This window comes from Scyliorhinus canicula, chromosome 1, assembly GCF_902713615.1.
Source record: "Scyliorhinus canicula chromosome 1, sScyCan1.1, whole genome shotgun sequence".
In the NCBI taxonomy this organism is placed as follows: Eukaryota; Metazoa; Chordata; class Chondrichthyes; order Carcharhiniformes; family Scyliorhinidae; genus Scyliorhinus; species Scyliorhinus canicula.
Genome location: NC_052146.1, coordinates 19,871,659 through 19,894,088, shown reverse-complemented (window position 1 = coordinate 19,894,088; position 22,430 = coordinate 19,871,659). Strand labels below are relative to the sequence as shown.

The window sequence follows — 22,430 nt, the reverse complement described above, 5'->3', positions numbered from 1 at the left end:
CTGGCTACAGGAGGGCGGTTTTTGGCAGGCCGGGTCCGCGCTCAGCCAGCGCAATGTTGTACGGCGCGGCCGAGCGCGGACGTATCCGCAGGTAAATCCGGGGGCTTTACGTTGCGCAGCTGCTAGCCCCCCACTGGTTGGAGGCTCGGTGCAGGGGCAGCACCGTCTTTCTGGTCGTAACGATCCTGTGGACATAGCCGCAGGATCAGAGAATCCAGCCCATAATATTTAAATACACACACATATATTGTATATAAACCAATAGTCACTAGACTTGCTATGTGTGAGGAAGTGGGTTCAATCCTGAAATTGTGCCGCATTGACATGAAACACAACCCCAAAAGGCTGTTGAAATATTCAGAATTGTTGATTCATTAATGACTGCGATGGGCCGTGTAAACCATTACACCGAGGCTGCAGTAATCATATTCAGCACTTGTATTCATTACAGCTGCACCTCTGGTGCTCTTAAAAGAAAATGGAAAATGAATAATCCGTGTGAGCGATGTGGAGAACGGCACTGGACAGTTGCCCAGCATGTGTGGTCAATTGCTGGAAAGCAGCCCTGATCTTGTTATTATCTTCTATCATTTGCCTGTTATTCTGTTATTGTTGGGTCATCTTGGAAGATGTTGGGTGCCTTACTCTTTGCAAGAGATCTGGCTGGAGATAAAGATCCTTTTGTAAAGTGACTTTGTTTACATATTCAACTATGTACAGGATTACATAGCTACTGCTCATCTCTCAAATTGTCCTCATTCTCTTCTCAGGAGCATCATTCTTACATAGCTCCATATGTACATATTCACCACCTATTAGAGTGAACCCTTTACTCTATCTCCCCCGCTCCCCCCCCCAAGTCTTTATCTCTACATGCTCTGTACACATCCTCCTACACCAGGGAAAATCTTTATGGTGATTTCAACAATCTCTCTGAATGTGCAGAGATTTCTTTGAGGCTGTTGAAGATCTGTTCTTCCCAAACTCATTCTTTGAAGTTTTCAATGTCTTCTTTCCTTTGTTATTGATTCTGTGGTCGTAGTTTCCTCCTGAGGATCAGGGTTTTCAACCCATCTGGCTTATGGTTCTTGTTCATCGAAATCTACAGTGACGTTTGCCGTTAATGTGTGAGAAAGGGAAGGAAGGTGGATTCTAAGCTTGCATGGCACAAAGCCGTTCTGAAACGTAATAGAGCAGGGCTAACTCAAAATCTTCATTTTGGTGTGGTACCAGCTCCAAAACCAAATGGAGCCATCAGAATCTGTGTGTACCTAATGCAATTAAACGAGGTGGCAGAAGAGGAAGTATACCCGATGGAATCTATAGATGAGAACCGATGAGGAGGAGGGAGGAGTATGGATGGTTGCTGGATGAGATGGTCGAGGTGGACAGGAGATACTCGGGGGGCCCCCCACTACGGAGTTGTTCACGGAGAGGAAGAGGTTGCAGGAGCAGTTTGATAGATTAACAGCAGGAAGGGCAGTAGGGCAGATATGGAGGGCGAGGGGGTACAATATAAATATGGAGAGAATGCGAGCCATATGCTGGCCTCCCAGCTGCGGAGGCAGGCTGTGTCCAGGGAAATTCTAAGGGTGCGACCAGAGATGGGGAAGGTAGTGTCAGAGCCGGGGAGGATAAATTACATTTCCCTGAGAAGGGAAGGGGATATGGGGTGGTTTTTTAAAATAATAATCTTTATTTGTGTCACAAGTAGGCTTACACTAACACTGCAATGAAGTTACTGTGAAAATCCCCCAGTCGCAACACGCTGGCACGTGTTCAGGTACACTGAGGGAGAATTCACAATGTCCAATTCACCTAACAAGTACATCTTTCGGGACTTGTGGGAGGAAACCGGAGGGGCTGGTTTAGCACAGTGGGTTAAATAGCTGTCTTGTAAAGCAGACCAAGGCCAACAGTGCGGGTACAATTCCCGTACCAGCCTCCCCGAACAGGCGCCGGAATGTGGTGACTAGGGGCTTTTCACAGTAACTTCATTTGAAGCCTACTGTGACAATAAGCGATTTTCATATCATTTCATTTCAAATGAGGTGTTCAGGTTTATTTTTTTTATAATAATCCTTTTAATAATAATCTTTATTGTCACAAGTGGGCTTACATTAACACTGCAATGAAGTTACTGTGAAATTCCCCTAGTTGCCACATTCCAGCGCCTGTTTGGGCAAATGCGGAGAGTCGTGAAGGCTGCCGTGAAACTGGCCGTGTTTCACGGCAGCCTCCGCGCCCCCTCCCGGGACCCGATTCTGCTCCCCAGTCGGGGCTAGCAGCGGGGCCCCGTGAACCTCGGCATCGCAGGCTTAGCGAAATTCGCTAAGCCCGCGCGCCAAGGTTAACAGCGGCTGACGCAAACGATGACGTCAGCCGCGCATGCGCGGATGACGTCATCATGCATATGCGTGAAACCCGCGCATGCGCGGACTGTTATGCCCCTCAGCCGCCCCGCGGACTGATCCAGCGGGGCGGCGGAGGAACAAAGAGTGCGCGGGTTTCGGACCCGCTGCCCGCGATCGGTGCCCACCGATCGCAGGCCCATGCCACCCTTGGCACGGCCGTGGTGCGGCCGTGCCAATCGGTGGCATGGTTCTCCAGAACGGCACTTTGCGGCCATTTTCACGAACGGTGAGAGCAGGTGTGTTGGAGTTCGTGAAAACGGCCGTAAGGGCCTGGGAAATCGGCCCATCGGCCAGGGGAGAATCGCTGCTCGCCGTCAAAAACGGCGAGCAGCGATTCGTGTCGTGGGACGGCCGTGGGGGGGGGGGGGGGGGGGAAATAGCGGGAGGTCGGGAAAAATGTCGGGAAGGCCCTCCCGCTATTCTCCGACCCGTCGTGGGGGCCGCAGAATCGCGCCCCATGTCTTTCAAGACTTGTGAGAGGAAACCGGAGCACCCGGAGGAAACAGATACGGGGAGAACGTGCAGACTCCGCACAGACAGTGACCCCCAGCAAGAAATCGAACCCGGGTCTCTAGCATTGTGAAGCAACATAGATTCATAGAATTTACATAGATTCATAGAATTTACAGTGCAGAAGAAGGCCATTCGGCCCATCGAGTCTGCACCGGCTCTTGGAAACAGCATCCTACCCAAGGTCAACACCTCCACCCTATCCCCATAACCCAGTAACCCCACCCACCACCAAGGGCAATTTTGGACACTAAGGGCAATTTATTATGGCCAATCCACCTAACCTGCACATCTTTGGACTGTGGGAGGAAACTGAGCACCCGGAGGAAACCCACGCACACACGGGGAGGATGTGCAGACTCTGCATCGACAGTGACCCAAGCCGGGAATCGAACCTGGGACCTGGGACCCTGGAGCTGTGAAGCAATTGTGCTATCCACAATGCCACCGTGCTGTCCCAAACAGTGCTAACCACTGTGCAACCGTGCTACCCTAGGTCCACACCAAAGCATTCCCATGGTCTGGTTGGAACGGGAAAGGCACAAATGCGTCTTGCTGCTCCAGTCAGTGAATACCATAGGTGATGCAGTTGGAGGGCATGTCTTTAAGAGAGCATGAGATACCTGGGCCGGGATTCTCCACGACCAGGCAGGGCGGGTGGTCTTGGCGTAGCGGAGTGGCGCCAACCACTCCGGCGTCGGGCCTCCCCAAAGGTGCGGAGAATGGGGCTAGGCCCACGCTGGAGTGGTTTCCGCCACGACGGCCGGCGCCAACGGTCTTTGGCGCCCGCCGCCCGGCATCGGGGCTGGCCGAAAGGTCTTCGCCGGTCCGCGCATGCGCCGGTGCGTCAGCAGCTGCTGATGTCACCACCGGCGCATGCATGGTAGGGGGATCTCTTCCGCCTCCGCCATGGTGGCCGTGGCGGCGGCGGAAGAAAAAGAGTGCCCCCACGGCACTGGCCCGCCCGCCGATCGGTGGGCCCCGATCGCGGGCCAGGCCACCGTGGGGGCACCCCCCGGGGTCTGATAGGCCCGCGCCCCCCCCCCCAGGACCCCGGGGGCCCGCTCACGCCGCCAATCCCGCCATCACCAGTGGTGGTTGAAATCACATCGGCGGGAGAGGCCTGTCAGCGGCGGGACTTCGGCCCATCGCGGGCCGGAGAATCGCCGCAGGGGGCGTGCCGACCGGCAGGGCGTGATTCCCGCTCCCGCCGATTCCCGGGTAGCGGAGAATTCCGGCCACGGCGGGGGCGGGATTCACGCCGGCCCCGGGCGATTCCCAGACCCTGCGGGGGTTCGGAGAATTCCGCCCCTGACCACCATACAGACAACTGTCACTTGCCAGATACTTGGTAATACCAAGATATCCCTGGTGAATTTACTGGAGGACTGCCGGGTGGAGAGCTTGTGGGACCACCAACTGTTCATCATAGACCAAGAGGTCATCAGTAATGCTGATGTGGCAGCATTATTGAAAGGACTGCCTCAGGACATGGTTACTGGAAACAGCCATCAAGGCAGTATGTGTGAATCTGCACACATGCTTTATCTCACATTTGAGCCTCCCACAGTTCTTGAAAGTTGTGTGTTGCTGGCAAATAGTGAGTGGTTGAGGTGGTGGAAACCTTGTCGTCCTCAATAAAGTTTTTAACTTATTGTTCTGAGTAATTGTTATCTAGTATCTGGGTAGTTGTGATCTAGTGATGGAGTGTCAGCAGTAGTTTGGTATTTTCCCTGCACATACTCTACAGTCATGATGTGGAGATGCTGGCGTTGGACTGGGGTGGGCACAGTAATAAGTCTTACAACACCAGGTTAAAGTTCATGAGGTGAAGGAGCTACACTCCGAAAGCTAGTGATTCCAAATAAACCTGTTGGACTTTAATCTGGTGTTATAAGAATTCTTACTATACTCTCCAGTAGCATCGTATTTGTTACACCTGCCTGAATCCTATTGGCTGGGGACTATTGGTTATCCCATACACTTGGGGAGTATGAGCTCCCCCAATGAGGGGGAAATCATTAGTAGTAGCACCTGTATAAATAGAGTTGGCCAGTGTGGTACCGACTCGAGAAGGAAGTAGTGAACTACTGCTGCTGTGTACATATTGTTGTAACTAAAGTTACTTTTTGTTTGATTCTACAACCTTGTTCTGGATTCTCCATAGCCCTCACAAAAGTATTGCACCAGCCTCAATCTGAGAGCACGATTCAGTGACCGCTTTGCATCCGGTGCAGATCAGGGCTCACCGGGTGCACAGGGAGAGAGGGCAAAATCGTGAATTGTGCTGGCCGCAAACTATTTTGCGATTCACCCAGCCAGCTTCCGATGGCGAGTTCTAGATCACGCCCACAAATGACGAGAATATCATTAACCCTCAATTGCATTCATTTCAATCTCATTAACAAAATTGTACATGAATGCACCAGCCTCCCGGGAATTCCCCAATTCCCCACCAGGAAGTCACGTGATGTCATTTACTACTCCTTTTCAAATATGGGAACCTGGCACATTACATACTGAGGGGAAGTGAGGAGGTTTCCATTTTCTGGTATGCAGCTCAAGGGCACCAGAGCTGTTCCCCCAATGCTCGGGGAGGGAGATGTAGGGACCCTTCAGGGAGGTTGGTCTTGGGGGGGGCGGGGGGGGGGGGGCGAGGTTGGGTGAAGCTTTCCAGGTCGAGGGTCACCCCTCGGTGGGGGGGGGGGGGGGGGGGGGGGGTGAGGAGCTTTGCGACTGTGAGGGACTCCGGAGTAGCCTCCAGCACTTCCTCCTGCCTGATGGTGCCCAAAGGGCCGTGGGGGACTCCATGGGACAGAGGGGCAGCTGGAGTGAGCACCAGAGGCCTATGAACCATCTGCACAATGGTACTGACACCCCCGCCGATGCTCCTCAGTGACTGGGCCCTGCTCTGCAGTGCTCAGCGATGTTCACATTAGTCTGGTAAGAAGTCTTACAACACCAGGTTAAAGTCCAACAGGTTTGTTTCAAACACGAGCTTTCGGAGCACGGCTCCTTCTTCAGGTGAATCGAGCTCCGAAAGCTCGTGTTTGAAACAAACCTGTTGGACTTTAACCTGGTGTTGTAAGACTTCTTACTGTGCTCACCCCAGTCCAACGCCGGCATCTCCACATCACATTAGTCTGGGACACAGTTCTCAGTGATTGGGATGTGATGTCGAGGCCCTCAGCCATGGTTGTCACTGATTGAGCCATGCTTTGGACACCACCGCTCAAGATGGGAATATCATGCTCCAGGTTTTCCACTGTGGTCGCCACCCTAGGAGTCCTGGCCTTAGTGCCACGTATTGTCGGCATCATCTTCTGCAGCCTTTGGGACTTGTCCAATTGACCTTGCAGATGCCCTGAATCGCACGACTGTGTCCTATCATCTGCATCTGCTCGGGGACAACCTTATTCAGAGGCTCAGCATCTGGTTTGGACCCAGCTGTGTCCTGGGATCCAGCAGACCGCGACTGCCATTTCCCTTGGATGTTCCTGCCCCCATCTGATGTGCATCAGCAACTGTGTGGTGCTCACCAGACTGTGCTCCAGAAACCTGTCCACTAATGTCACTCACTGGGGTGTGTGTCTCTGCGCTGGTGGAAGGTGTGGGTGACAGCTGTGACACCTCAATGGTAGTCTCCTTGGAGCTTTCCTCCGAGGTGTTCTCTTGGGTGGCGGGAGTTTGTGATGCACGATCAATTGCACAAAGACTCAGATTGGTACAACTGTAGCTTTATTGCAGTCAGATGTGTGGCCTCCTACTGCAGCTGGCAAAATGGCAGATCAATGGAGGACACGCATATTTATACAGCTCCTAGTGGGCGGAGCCAGCCGGCAGGGGCTACCGGCGAACCTGTAGTACAGGTTCTACCTTACATCCCCTAATACAGGTGTACACAGTGGTTCACCACGTTCACCCCTTGTTAAAAATGAGTCCGGCGGGGATGGTGTGGAACTATATACAGTGTCTTAGAAAATGAGTGGGGGTGGAAAAGAAATGTCCATTTTGATGGTCCGGTGCCCGTTAGAGGTTCAGTCGATCCGGTGCTTTGACGATTCGCTGGGAGCGACATAACGCTGGCGGCGATGTCGGTGCTGGTGTCACCAACGTTGGTACTGGCGGTGCTGGTGCAGGCCTGCTGTCAGATGACCAACGGTCAGTGGCCTTCATGTTCAATAACACCAGCGGGGCAAGATCAAAAATGATAAAACCTTGCGATGGAAAATCGATCTCTCCACCTATAATTACGAGATTTTGTATCCCCCCCCAGCAAGCTCAACAAGCCCCCAGATGCCCTCTCCCGAGGTACATGTGCCAGCTCACAAATAGACCAACTCCGGGCCCTGCACGACAGCCTTTGTCACCCGGGGGGTCACACGACTGTACCACCTCATCAAGGCTCGCAACCTGCCCTACTCCGTCGAGGACAGTCACCAGAAACAGCTAGGTCTGTGCGGCGTGCAAGCTGCACTTCTACCGGCCGGATCGTGCGCGCCTGGTGAATGAACCACTGTGTACACCTGTATTAGGGGATGTAAGGTAGAACCTGTACTACAGGTTCGCCAGTAGCCCCTGCTGGCTGGCTCCGCCCACTAGGAGCTATATAAATATGCGTGTCCTCCATTGATCTGCCATTTTCGCCAGCTGCAGCAGGAGGCCACCCATCTGACTGCAACAGATTGATGCACGATCAATTGCACAAAGACTCAGATTGGGTACAACTGTGGCTTTATTGCAGCTTGGCCAGGTCAGCATCCCAAAGCGAGGAGTAGGTCTGCACACTGCCATGCGTGTGTGTTGACTGGAAGTTAGTGGTAATGGGGCGTTTAAAAGCAGCTGCCCCTTGTTAATGGCGAACTGCTGAGTAGCGAGTCGGGCGAATCAGCCAGCGATGGAACAAGTAATGTCGAGAATCTCGCGGGGCCTCATTTTTGGCACCATGTGCCATTTAATACGGGCCACAAACTCACCAACGTGGCTGTCATGAAATTCCCCGCCAAACGCGTCTATAACCTGACTTTAACATGAGCCCGCTGAATCGTGCCCTGAATCTCTGGTTTGGGCGGCGAAGCTTTGCGATTTCCATTGTAATTAATTACTCTCAGTTTGTGATCAGTTTCAATCTTGAATTGTAGGCCTAAGATGTAGTCAGAAATTCTTTCACCTGTCCGAGTTGCTGAGAAGACGTCTTTCTGTATTGATGCATAATAGACAGGTCTTCACGTCTCACTAATCTGGATCAGGAACAAGACTGGAATTTCGGGATCATAGTAAGCTCTGATCTCCGAAAGTATCAACATCTTGTTCATTCGCTCAAACTGTTGATGCTCAGTGCTGATCCTGCCTCAAACATTGTCTTAAAGGTTTATTTACTTGAAGTAGATGGGATAGGAGTTCCCTGTTGGTTCACCATATCTATAAACCTTTGGGGTTCGGTGGTGATCCTGGGCAGTGTGAATTCTCTTCTGGCTTTTGTATTCTATGGATCCCTGTTTCTTGGATAACGTGGTCTATGAATTTTATTGTGGGTTTTGAAAACTCACACTTCTCAATTTGCAGATGATACAAAGATCTGTAGAGGGACAGGTAGTATTGAGGAAGTAAGGGGGCTGCAGAAGGACTTGGACACGCTAGGACAGTGGGCAATGAAGTGGCAAATGAAATACAATGTGGAAAAGTGTGAGGTTATGCTCTTTGGAAGGAGGAATTTAGGCATAGACTATTTTCTAAATGGGGAAATGCTTAGGAAATCAGAAGCACAAAGGGACTTGGAAGTCCTTGTTCACCATTCTCTTAAGGTTAATGTGCAGGTTCAGTCGGCAGTTAAGAAGGCAAATTCAATGTTAGCATTCATGTCAAGAGGGCTAGAATACAAAATCAGGGATGTACTTCTGAGGCTGTATAAGGCTCTGGTCAGACCCCATTTGGAGTATTGTGAGCAGTTTTGGGCCCCGTATCTAAGGAAGGATGTACTGGCCTTGGAAAGGGTCCAGAGGAGGTTCACAAGAATGGTCCCTGGAATGAAGAACTTGTCGTATGAGGAACATTTGAGGACTCTGGGTATGTATTCGTTGGAATTTAGAAGGATGAGAGGGGATCTTATTGAAACTTACAAGATACTGCGAGGCCTGAATAGAGTGGACGTGGAGAGGATGTTTTCACTTGTCGGAAAAACTAGAACCAGAGGACACAATCTCAGACTAAAGGGACGATCCTTGAAAACAGAGATGAGGAGTAATTTCCTCAGCCAGAGGGTGGTGAATCTGTGGCCTCTTTGCCACAGAAGGCTGTGGAGATCAAATCACTGAGTGTCTTTAAGACAGAGATAGATAGGTCCTTGATTAATAAGGGGATCAGGGGTTATGGGGAGAAGGCAGGACAATGGGGATGAGAAAATATGAGCCACGATTGAATGGCGGAGTAGACTCGATGGGCCGAGTGGCTTAATTCTGCTCCAATGTCTTATGGTCTTATAGAACATAGAGCATACAGTGCAGAAGGCCATTCGGCCCATCGAGTCTGCACCAAACTACTTAAGCCCTCACATCCACCCTATCCCCGTAACCCAATAACCCCTCCTAACCTTTTTGGTCACTAAGTGCAATTTAGCATGGCCAATTCACCTAACCTGCACGTCTTTGGACTGTGGGAGGAAACCGGAGCCCCTGGAGGAAACCCACGCAGACACGGGGAGAATGTGCAAACTCCATACAGACAGTAACCTTATTAAGGTCTTATTAAGTGTTAACCCAGCATATTGCAGTATTTTTAAAGTTCCCTTACTCTTTTATCATGTTCTTCCTTTGTTGAGCCATTGATTAAAACATTGCCTATGTGGTATATGACGTCTTCCATGTCATCTAGTTGGACATCGCCCTTTGGAAAGGGTCGATGTTTGAAACGGTAACATCCAAAGGGTGATGTGACTGTGGTTACCCACGGGGCAGAGAGGAAAAAGGAAAGAGGAGAGGGCGGGAGGGAGGGAGCCCGGTGGGGGGTGGGGGGATGGTGGGGAGGATCGGGTGAAGGAAACCAAAAAGGAACATGACGTGTGAGCAGAAGGCACAAAGCTGCAAGGAACCGGTCCGATGGCAAGCTAAGACCCAAACCAAATTGTATATAAGTACCTGAAATATGTGTTTCGCCATATTGGGGAATATAAAATATGTATGGCCACGGTGTTGTTATGAAGCTGCTCACTTGAACAATATGTGTTAGTTTTTGCGCATTTTTTTGCTGATAATGTATAAATTATAATTTGTTGGATATAAAATATGAAACTCAATGAAAAACATTCCGAAGGAAAAGTGAAGGTGGTTAGAAGTTTTGACTTTTGATCAGCAGTAACGGCCAGAGTCCACTCTTTGCCCTGAGTTTGGTAAAAATTGTACTCTTTGTGAGTCTGCCTCGGTTCTCATCTACAGAGGTCATGAGATATAGTTCCCATTCTATCACCTTGTTCAATTGCATTAGGTCGACACAGATTTGGATAGCCCCCGGGCTATCTGTGGGACTGGGCTGCGAGCGACCTAACCCCTGAAGCTTCCCGCCACCTGCTATACCAGCCCTGGAGGCCCATTCCCATCCTGATCGTAGCCATGGAGCACTGGGAGTGGACCACTTCCCTCTGGGCGTGTACCACATGAAATGAAAAAAATGAAAATCGTTTATTGTCACGAGTAAGCTTCAAATGAAGTTACTGTGAAAAGTCCCTAGTCACCGCATTCCGGCACCTGTTCGGGGAGGCTGGTACGGGAATCGAACCGTGCTGCCAGCTTGCCTTGGTCTGCCTTCAAAGCCAGCGATTAGCCCAGTGAGCTAAACAGCCCCATCACCCTGTGACTATGCCACTACCTTCTGGGTCTACATAAGAACATAAGAACTAGGAGCAGGAGTAGGCCATCTGGCCCCTCAAGCCTGCTCCGCCTTTCAATGAGATCATGGCTGATCTTTTGTGGACTCAGCTCCACTTTCCGGCCCGAACACCATAACCCTTAATCCCTTTATTCTTCAAAAAACTACCTATCTTTATCTTAAAAACATTTAATGAAGGAGCCTCAACTGCTTCACTGGGCAAGGAATTCCATAGATTCACAACCCTTTGGGTGAAGAAGTTCCTCCTAAACTCAGTCCTAAATCTACTTCCCCTTATTTTGAGGCTTAACCCCCGAGTTCTGCTTTCACCCACCAGTGGAAACAATCTGCCCGCATCTATCCTATCTATTCCCTTCATAATTTTATATGTTTCTATAAGATCCCCCCCCTCATCCTTCTAAATTCCAACGAGTACAGTCCCAGTCTACTCAACCTCTCCTCGTAATCCAACCCCTTCAGCTCTGGGATTAACCTATGACACATCAGCCAGTGACTGCGCCACCTAACTCTGGGTTTGTCAGCCAGTGCCTGGTTAATACTGGCTATGCCCTCAGCTATGACCCGCTGTGACGAGGCCATGCACTGGAGCACCGCCAACAGTACTTGTGGAACTCAGTTCCACCATTTCAGATACAGCCTCCTGAAGAAAGAGAAAAATTGGAGGGGCAATCACCTCCTTTATTTTGTGCACCAAATTAAAGAAATAAAGTAATTACTACAGGTATAGAGTGCTGGATAGCGATTTCTACTTCTGGATGTAGACGGGGAAGGTAGGATTGGGAACATATATATGTGGCTGGGGGAGCTGGGAGGTGAGCAGGTGGTGAAGGAGAAGTGGGAGGGGAGATAAACTGGGGAGTGTGGAGCGAGGCATTACAAAGGGTAAACACGACTTCCTCATGTGCAAGAATGAGCCTGATACAGTTCACGGTGGTACACAGGGTACATATGACTTGGGCAAGAATGAGTGGGTTCTTCCAAGGGCTGGCAGATGAGTGTGAGAAGTGTGGGTGGGGACCAGAGAATCAAGCTCATATGTTCTGGGGCTGCAAAAAGTTAGAGACATTCTGGACACGAGTGTTCAAGGCGCTAACAAGGATAGTGGGGGAGGGGCCGGACCCTTTGGTGGTGATATTTGGGATACTGAAGAAACCGGAGCTGATTGAGGGGAGGAAGGCCGCTATTGTGGCCATCGCCTCTCTGATTGCCGGGCGAAGATTGGCGGTCAGCAACGCCATCAGGGCTAGCAGCCTGGCTGGGTGACCTATATGACGTTCTTCGGCTGGAAAAAAATCAAATACGTATTAAGGGGTTCAGTGGAGGGCTTTGAGCCAAGATGGGGGATGTTCGTGGTCATAGAATCATAGAATTTACAGTGCAGAAGGAGGCCATTTGGCCCATCGGGTCTGCACCAGCCCTTGGAAAGAGCACTCCACTTACGCCCACGCCTCCACACTATCCCCATTACCCCACCTAACCTTTTTTGGACACTAAGGGCAATTTATCATGGCCAATCCACCTAACCTGCACATCTTTGGACCGTGGGAGGAAACCGAAGTACCCGGAGGAAACCCACGCACACACGGGGAGAACGTGCAGACTCCACACAGACAGTGACCCAGAGCCGGGAATCGAACCTGGGACCTTGGAGCTGTGAAGCAACAGTGCTAACCACTGTGCTACCATGCTGCCCACATTGTGTTTGAGGAGTTGTTCGTCGTGTGGGGAATGGGGGTGGGGGGGGTGAAAAAGGGGAAACATTTGTACAAACTGTACAGTTGTGTGTTGGGGTGTCTGCTCCCCAAATTGTTTTGTAACATTTTACATAAGTTTGGAACAAAATATATTTTAAAAAAGGTATTTAATGCTGGATGACGTGTAATTAAAATGCTTTACTATAGAGATATTATCATTGCTTAAAACAAAACTGCCTGTTGTAGTTTATCATCAGATTTCCAGAAATGTATTTAATCTGTAGCTGTGCAGCAAATACAAACTGAAACGATAAGTACATGGAGTGCCGACGATCTTGTTTCATAACCATACTAGTGTAAATTCAGGGTCTGTAACTTATGTAGAGTGGCAATCTCCTGCGGATTGTCACTCCTGGTGGACTTAGCCACGCTAGGATTCCAAAGCCCCTGGGCGGGATTCTCCGGGCGACCGGAGAGTCAGAGCCAATGGTGCCGCCGCAGTCCCCACGGCGCTGGTTGGGGACCGCTCCCCCCCGTCGATTCTCTGCGCTCGACGGGCCGAATGCCCGCCGAGTCCTGCTGGCGTCGTTCGCGTGTGGTCCTACCCAGCGGGACCTCACCGTTCTGGCTGCGGGGGCTGTCCTGGTGGGGGGGAGGGGGAATCCGACTCCAGGGGGGGTCCTCCACGTTGGCCAGGCCCGCTATAGGGGGCTACCGATCGGCGGGCAGGCTAATTCCGTGGGGGGGGGGGGCTATGTTCTTCCGCGCCAGGCACCTGTAGGGCTCCGCCATGTTCCCCGGGGGCCGGCTCGGGGACGGCAACCCACGTGCATGCGCGGACCAGCACCAGCCATGACGCACATGCTTCCCACGCCGGCCGTGCTGGGGCACATATCAGCAGCTGGAGCTGTGTGAAGCGCTCCAGTACCGTGCTGGCCCCCTGTGCAGCGCAGGATCGCTGCTCCAAGCGGACAGGTGACGCTGGCGTACAACAATCCACTGTTTACGACGGAGTCAACACTTAGTCCCCTTATCGGAGAATCCCGCCCCCTGTCTCCCCAAACTTCCTCACTCAGGCTGGGTCGGACAGGAGCAGTGAACCGTGTCCCCGGCTGCATTGGCGTGGAGTAACTGGAGCACAGAGAGTACGGCATTTGCTGTTGTGATGGAGGTAGTTAATGAAAATGAAATGAATGAAAATGAAATGAAATGAAAATCGCTTATTGTCACGAGTAGGCTTCAACTGAAGTTACTGTGAAAAGCCCCTAGTCGCCACATTCCGGCGCCTGTTTGGGGAGGCTGTTACGGGAATCGAACCGTGCTGCTGGCCTGCCCTGTGCTAAACAGCCCTAAACAGAGACAATTAAAAGGTCAATGGCTCAGACAATTGGGAGGGGGGGTCGGACTGGAGAGGGGCATTCGGACCAAACAGGTGGGGGATATCAGACCAAAGTGGGAGGCGTGGGTCGGACTGGAGAGTGGGGAGGGGTTTCGGGTTAGGGGTGGTATGGTGAGATCCGTGCCGGATCGTTGTCGAGGGGATGTCTGGTGAGACGCTGGGTTTTTAAAGTAGTTACTCTGGAGTTAGTGATTTTCTTTCCTCTAACTCTTTCAGAGTAACTATCAGGGTAAATTTGGCAGAACCAGCCAAAGTTAATGATTTAAATCGCTTCTGTTGGATGGTTCCCAGCCCAGCGTAATTGTCCAGCGGAACTTAGCCATTCATTAATAGCATTGACCAGTTTAGCGTCCGTGACAGTTCCATGTAATTGCACATGCCAATGTAGAGCTGAACCATACAAAGCAGGAGACCCAAAGTTAATTGTTAATTGTTCTAAGTTCCATGATTTTACCCATGGCCATACTAGACGCAATGCAATTAGTCTTAATGTGCTGAGTTAAGGAAAGGAGATGGATAGTCAGCATGCGTTTCTGCTCCTTCTAGAAAGCTAATTGGATATAAAATCAGATTAGGGTGTGATGCTCTTGATGCTGAATAGTTGGTTAACATTCATTGGTCAGGTTACAAATAAATGGCTATGTAGATGAGGGACTGAATGGCTACACTCTCACAGAATTATACCCCAGCAAGAGTTAATATTGATAGAAGAGGAAGGGAGAAGATTGGAGATTTGAAATAAAATAAATATTTCTGGGTGGGTCCTTTTTTTTTATTCATGGATGTGGGCGTCACTGGCTGGGTCAGCATTTATTGCCCTTTCCTGAGGGCATTTAACAGTCAATCACATTACTGTGGGTCTGGAGTCACCTGTTGGCCAGACCAGGGAAGGATGACAGATTTCCTTCCCTAGAAGGACATTAGTGAACCAGATGGGTTTTTACGACAATCGACATTGGTTTCATGGTCATCATTAGACATTTAATTCCAGATTTTTATTGAATTCAAATTGCACTATCTGCCCTGGTTGGATTCGAACCCAGGCCCTCAGAGCATTACCCTGGGTCTCTGAATTACTGGTCTAGTGACGATACCACTCCGCACTGCCTCCCCTATGAACATACTTAAAAACCCTTACATATGAACAAACGAATTAAGAGTAGGAGTAGGCCACTCAGCCCCTCGAGCCTTCTCCACCATTCAATTAGATCATAGCTGTTCTGATTGTAACTTCAACCCCACATTCCTGCCTGCTCCTGATAACCTTTCACCTCCTTGTTAATCAAGAATCTATCTAGCTCAGCCTTAAAATGATTCAAAGATTCTGATTCCACTGCCTTTTCAGGAAGAGTCCCAGCGACTCACGACCCTCAGAGAAAAAAATTCTTCCCATCTCTGTCCGAACTGAATGAACCCTTATTTTTAAACAGTGACCCCTGGTTCTAGATTCTCCAACAAGAGGAAACATCCTCTCCACATCACCCTTTCCCGTACCAGCCTCCCCGGACAGGCGCCGGAATATGGCGACTAGGGGCTTTTCACAGTAACTTCATTGAAGCCTACTTGTGACAATAAGCGATTTTTAAATTTTTTTTTCGATACCCGTCAGGATCTTAAAGGTTTCGATCAAGTTGTTTTTCCCTCTTGTAAACTCTAAGTGGGTACAAACCTAACCTCTCCAACCTTTCCTCGTAAGACAACCCACCCATTCCTGGTATTAGTTTAGTAAACCTTCTCTGAACTGCTTCTAACCCATTTACATCTTTCCTTAAATAAGGAGACCAATACTGTACAAAATACTCCAATGTGGCCTCACTAATGCCCTGTACATCTGAAGCATAACCTCGCTACTTTTGCAACCAATTCCCCTCACAATAAATTGTAACATTTTATTAGCTTTCCTGATTATTCATACACTAGTACACCCAGACGCCTCTACACTTCAGCTTTGCCATCTCTCACCATCTAAATGATAAGCTTCTTTTTCATTCTTCCTGCCAAAATGGACAATTTCACATTTTCCCACATTATACTCCCATTTGCCAGAGTTTTGCTCACTCACTTAATCTATGTCCCTTTGTAGCCTCCTTACATCCTCTTCACAATTTGCATTCCTTTTTTTAAAAATTAATTTTTTATGGGATATGGACTTCGCTGGCTAGGCCAGCTTTTGGTGCCCCGCCCTATTTACTCTTGATAAGATGGTGGTGAGCTGCCTTCTTGAACTGCTGCAGTCCATGTGGTGTAGGTACACCTACTGTGCAATTAGGGAGGGAGAGAGCGGCACGTGATGCAGTGGTTAGCACTGGGACTACGGCGCTGAGGACCCGGGTTCGAATCGCTGCCCTGGGTCACAGTCCGTGTGGAGTTTGCACATTCTCCCCGTGTCTGCGTGGGTTTCATCCCCACAACCCAAAGATGTGCAGGCTAGGTGGATTGGCCACGCTAAATTGCCCCTTAATTGGAAAAAAAAATAATTGGGCTCTCTAAATTTATTTTTTTTAAATTAGGGAGGGAGTTCCATGATTTTGACCCAACGACAGTGAAGAAACGTCGATATATTTCCAAGTCAGGGCGGTGAATGATTTGGAGGGAAACCTCCAGGCGGCGGTGTTCCTATATATTTGCTGCCCGTGTCCTTCTGGATGGTAGCGGTTGTGAGTTTGAAAGGAGAGTTCCTGCAGTCATCTTGTACATAGTACACACTGCTGCTACTGTCCTACTTATCTTTGTGTCATCAGCAAATTATTTGTTCAGTCCCTTCATCCAAGTCATTTGTATAAATTGTCAGAAGTTGAAGCCCCAGCACTGATCCCTGTGACACTTCACTCGTCACATCCTGCCAACCAGAAAAAGACCCATTTATGTCAACCCTCTATTTGCTGTTAGCTCGCCAATCTTCAGTCCATGTCAATAAGTTACCCCTAACACCAAGAACTTTTATCTGATGCAATAACCTTTGGTGTGGCACCTTATCAAAAATGAGCCTTAGTGCTCCAACTTGATTGTAAGGCTCTCAACTATCAGTGTGTCAGCCATGGGTTCCGAAATCTGACTTTCTGTTTTATAAGGTTTTGAATGAAAGGTCATCAACCTGAAATGTTATCTCTGTTTCTTGTTCCACAAATGCTGCCAGACCCATTGCACATTTCCGGCATTTTCTGTTTTTATTTCAGATTTTCAGCATCTGGAGTATTTTACTTTCCTATTTCATATTTTGCTGCTCTAATTTTCTACATGTGGATTTGGATTTGTTTATTGTCACATGTACCAAGCTCCAGTGAAAAGTATTTTTCTGCGATCAGCTCAAACAGGTCGTTTAGTACATGAAAATAAAATAAAATCAAAACAGAATACATAACAGGGCAACACAAGGTCCACAATGTAAATTCATAGACACCGGCATTGGGTGGAGCATACAGGAGTGTCGTATTTGTTTCTTCCTTCCAGAACTCACAAACACATGCTATGGCCGTTCAACAAGCTTGAAACAATCATTTTCTATTCCATTTTATTGTGGAGAGACATCACAATAAAATCCTGTTCCTACCTAACGTCCACACACCCTTCCAACAGGGTGCAGCAACTTTATCCACTTTTCCTTGACTCATTCCAGGGATATGGACACTAAACTGTTGTGTCTCAGCTGGACTCAGTTTCATCAGCACAGAAGAGGTCAAACCTGGGTTCTTATTAAGGGCTATGGGGAGAGAGCGGGTAAATGGAGTTGAAATCAACCATGATTGAATGGTGGAGTGGACTCGATGGGCCGAATGGCCTTACTTCCACTCCTATGTCTTATGGTCTTATGGTCTTCCTGATCTCTCTGAATTAGTACAACATTAATAATCTTTAATAATCTTTATTATTGTCACGAGTAAGCTTACATTAACACTGCAATGAAGTTACTGTGAAAATCCCCTAGTCGCCACATTCCGGAGCCTGTTCGGGTACACTGAGGGAGAATTCAGAATGTCCAAATTACCCAACAAGCACATCTTCCGGGACTTGTGGGAGGAAACCCGGAGAAAACGCACACAGACGCGGAATTAGCTATCAGGGTAACTAGTGGTAATATTACTGTGTACACTTTTGATTATAAATTTAGGGAAGTATATTGCATAAGAAGGTATCTGAAGACAATAGTTGGATGCTGATCAGATTCTTCTCATGAAATTGGTAAGTCGATACAAAGAGGTGCATTTATTTTATTAGTGTATACACATACACACTCTATCAGAAATAAATTGAACATGAAATATTAAGATAAACGTTGCACAGAAAATAATGGCAATCAATACTCATAACATTCCATTTGCCTTCCTAATTACTTGCTATACTGTACCTACATGCTAATGTTTTGTGCTTCGTGTATAAGGGCACCTGGGTCCCTTTGTAACGCAGCATCCTTTCGCCTCTCTCCATTTAAATGTTTTGCTTTTCCAAAAGCCTTGCATCTTCCTGCACTTTACTCCATATGCCAAATGTTTGCCCTTCACTTACCGTATCTATATCCCCAATGCAAACTCTTTGGACTGGATTTCATGGAGGCAAGAGGATCTAGCTGCCCATCCGCTCGAGAGCCAGCAGGAACCCTGCATCGCCTCTTTTGGGGAAGGCCAGTCAAATTACCTGGAACATGGTGAGGTTTTCCCAGGACAAAGGATCTAGGATCCTGCATGCCAATCAGAGGCTGGCAGCTCTATTGAAGGGCAGACCCACCAGGGAAGGAGTAGCCGCTGCTGGTATAACACCCACCAAAGGCGTACGATTATGGCCGGGTCCTAGGCCATAGTTGAGTGAAGGCAGGGTGAGGGTCAGCAGCAAGGCAGGGGAGTGGCTCTCAGTAGGCTCTCACTTCCTGATGTGGGTCCCTCGATCAGGCACTGAGTGACTTTGAACAAGGGCCCAAACCGCTCAGCCCCTTAACCACCCCTCGCTCCCTCCCCAGACTTCCCAAACACCCTCATGCCTCTTCAGCCCACACCCCATTCTCCTGCCTCACCCCACCCCTGACCCCACCCCCCAACCAACACCCTGTCCACAACTCATCCCACCCTCAGCCTCCCCCATATCCACCAACCACCCCCCACCTCTCTGCAAGCACTCTCCCCACCACACCCCACCTCCCTCCTACGTCCCCTAGCCACACCCCCATTTCTGCCCCAACCGCAACCCAACCTCTCCCAACCAGCCCTCACCAACACACCCAGCTCCGCCTCACCCCAGCCCGTAACCATCCCTCAGTCCTTACCTCCCCGACCCGACCCCAAACCATACCTCCAACCACACCCCAGCCCGAACTCCTGCCAACCACCCCCACCTCCCTGAAAGCAGGCCCGTCTCCCCAACACACCCCACCTCCCTCCCAGGTCCCCTAACCACTCTCCCATTTCTATCCCAACCTCTCCCAACCAGCCCTCACCAACACACCCAGCCCCACCTCACCCGGGACCACCCCTCAGCCCCTATCTTCCTCAAACCACCCCTCCAACCACTCCCGAGACCCAACCCCTGCCAACCACTTCCCCCCTCCTCCCAACCACCCCTAACTTCACCCCACCTCCCCCACACGGCCCTCCAACTCTTCCCCATGACCTGCCACTTCCTCCCCCTCCAAGACCCCTCAGCATTCCCCCCCCCATGACCCCCAATTCCTCCCCCTCACGACCCCCCAACTTTCCCCGCCTCCATGGGTCAATTGCCGAAGTGGGAGGCCATCCACGTATTTAATCGGGGTGGTCTCAGGAAGTGGGGGGTCCCCACCACTCAGCTCCCCCCAACCCCCCCCCCCCCCCCCCCGCTCACCCTGAGAGGATTTGACACCTTCGCCCTGGGAGGAACACAGCCCAGCTGAATCTGATCTGACCACAGCCCAGCTGAATCTGCTGGGAACACAGCCCAGCTGAATCTGCTGGGAACTTGGCCCAGATGAATCTGCTGGGAACACAGCCCAGCTGAATCTGCTGGGAACACAGCCAAGCTGAATCTGCTGGGAACTCAGCCCAGCTGAATCTGCTGGGAACACAGCCAAGCTGAATCTGCTGGGAACACAGCCCAGCTGAATCTACTGGGAAGACAGCCAAGCTGAATCTGCTGGGAAAACTGCCCAGCTGAATCTGATCTGACCACAGCCCAGCTGAATCTGCTGTGAACACAGCCCAGCTGAATCTGCTGGGAACTCGGCCCAGATGAATCTGCTGGAAACACAGCCCAGCTGAATCTGCTGGGAACTCAGCCCAGCTGAATCTGCTGGGAACACAGCCCAGCTGAATCTGCTGGGAACACAGCCAGCTGAATCTGCTGGAAACACAGCCCAGCTGAATCTGCTGGGAACACAGCTAGCTGAATCTGCTGGGAACACAGCCAAGCTGAATCTGCTGGGAACATGGCCAAGCTGAATCTGCTGGGAACACAGCCAAGCTGAATCTGCTGGGAACTCAGCCCAGCTGAATCTGCTGGGAACACAGCCCAGCTCAATCTGCTGGGAACACAGCCCAGCTGAATCTGCTGTGAACACAGCCAAGCTGAATCTGCTGGGAACACAGTAAAGCTGAATCTGCTGTGAACACAGCCCAGCTGAATCTGCTGGGAACACAGCCCAGCTGAATCTGCTGGAAACACAGCCCAGCTGAATCTGCTGGGAACTCAGCCCAGCTGAATCTGCTGGGAACACAGCCCAGCTGAATCTGCTGGGAACACAGTCCAGCTGAAGCTGCTGAGGTCACAGCCCAGCTGAATCTGCTGGGAACACAGCCAAGCTGAATCTGCTGGGGACACGGCCCAACTGAATCTGCTGGGGACACGGCCCAGCTGAACCTGCTGTGAACACAGCCCAGCTGAATCTGCTGTGAACACAGCCAAGCTGAATCTGCTGGGGACACGACCCAGCTGAACCTGCTGGGAACACAGACCAGCTGAATCTGATCTGACCAGCATGTGTGTGCAGAATCTCCCAGCGGCAGGGGGCTGATGTGTCACTCTCGCTGCTGCTGTCACACTCAATATGGCTTTTAAAATATTTTAAGTGGTAAAATCTCTTGCAATAATGAGAATTCCCATTAATTTCCATTTGGTGGATTATTTGGCATTGAGTATGTAAATGTGATGATGGCAAGTGTATTTCCAGTTCCCTGGCAGACTTGGCCAGGTCTCGATGAGAACCCCACCCCAGTGTGAGGGAGGCAGTGCCCTGGACAAGGGCTGGCGGAGTAAAGGGAAATGAAAGGCCACATTGCCTGTTACTGTACCTTCCTCTGCCGGTCACTATCATCTCGGTGCCCGCTGAATGGAATTTCCTCCACAGTAACTCGTTCTCCTTGACCAGCCTGATTAATGGGACCACCCTAGTGGCCCCCGCATCCTGGATATCCATGGGAGGAGAAGGGGGGTCAAATTCCACGTTGTGGTCTTCAAGAAAAGTTTGCAATGAGAAGTTCCCAAGCATCGAGTGCAGCAATCCCGTTTACAACCATCACTCACCAAAGGGAAAGGCAACTTCCATCCTTGCTCAGCGATTACAGCTGTCATTTGTACAATTTAATCCTTCGGTAATGTTCATCAGGGGAGGTTTTCCGCTATATTTTATCTATCGGTGTTAAAATCCCGGAATGCCAGTTCTGAATTCCCGTCCTTGGTGCCAGTTACAAAGAGAGCCGCCACTCTGGGCGATGTGGAGCACAGGTACTGGAGAAATGTGCAAATTCCTGCTTTCACCTTGAGCAGGCGAGCTGGAGGCTTGCTGACCTGCTGCTTTGCACAGAGCTGAGCAGGCGAGCTGGAGGCTTGCTGACCTGCTGCTTGCACAGAGCTGAGCAGGCGAGCTGGAGGCTTGCTGACCTGCTGCTTTGCACAGAGCTGAGCAGGCGAGCTGGAGGCTTGCTGACCTGCTGCTTTGCACAGAGCTCAGCAGGCGAGCTGGAGGCTTGCACAGAGCTGGCTTGTTGCTGCTGACTCCTGTTATCTGGCTCGCCTCTCCCGGGCTCCTGCTCCCCTGTCTGTCTGTCCCTGGATCTCCAGCCCGTCCCCCTCCCGCCTCTCTAACACCCTCACTGCCTTCTCCGCCCACCCCCGGCTCGCCTCTCTCTCTAAAAATGGCCTTTATTTCCCATTTGACACGATCTCCGGGAGCTCCCGGCCGCTTGGGTCGCCGCCAGTCTCCGGGGCTGAACAATGTCCTCGCAGGTTTACTGTGCTCCTGATTATTTTTGTCCTCTCCAAAACGTCAACTCTCAGCCTCTTTTTCTCCATGTAGTTCCAACTCATTCATCCCCCTCCCCCCTCCTTTCCCTTCACTTGTTCTCCTCCCTAGTTTGATCTTGGAATATGTTGTCACGGAGAGATATCTGTACAGCAGCCGAGACAGCGTAAAGCTTCACCCAGTCACCCAGCCCTGTTCTTGTCACCGGGTCAGTCACCAGATCAGAGAGAGGAAAGTAAACACTCATGTCATTTCCCCTCCCGCATCTCCTGGCACCAGCAAGATGTGCCCACATCTTCACCCCAAACTCAGAATGGCAGTCAGGTAGGTAG

The 22,430-nt window shown here is 50.4% G+C and overlaps 1 protein-coding gene across 1 annotated transcript in view; it reads right to left on the bottom strand.

Annotated features, from left to right (window-relative positions):
* The window catches only part of fam222a (family with sequence similarity 222 member A), a 510,741-nt gene extending 488,617 nt beyond the window's left edge, over positions 1 to 22,124 (bottom strand). The window contains exon 1 of the mRNA XM_038816803.1: positions 21,149 to 22,124. Coding sequence (XP_038672731.1) covers positions 21,149 to 21,345 — 197 coding nt within the window. The 5' untranslated portion in view covers positions 21,346 to 22,124. The remainder of the gene's footprint in view (positions 1 to 21,148) is intronic.
* Between the last annotated feature and the right edge of the window lie 306 nt (positions 22,125 to 22,430).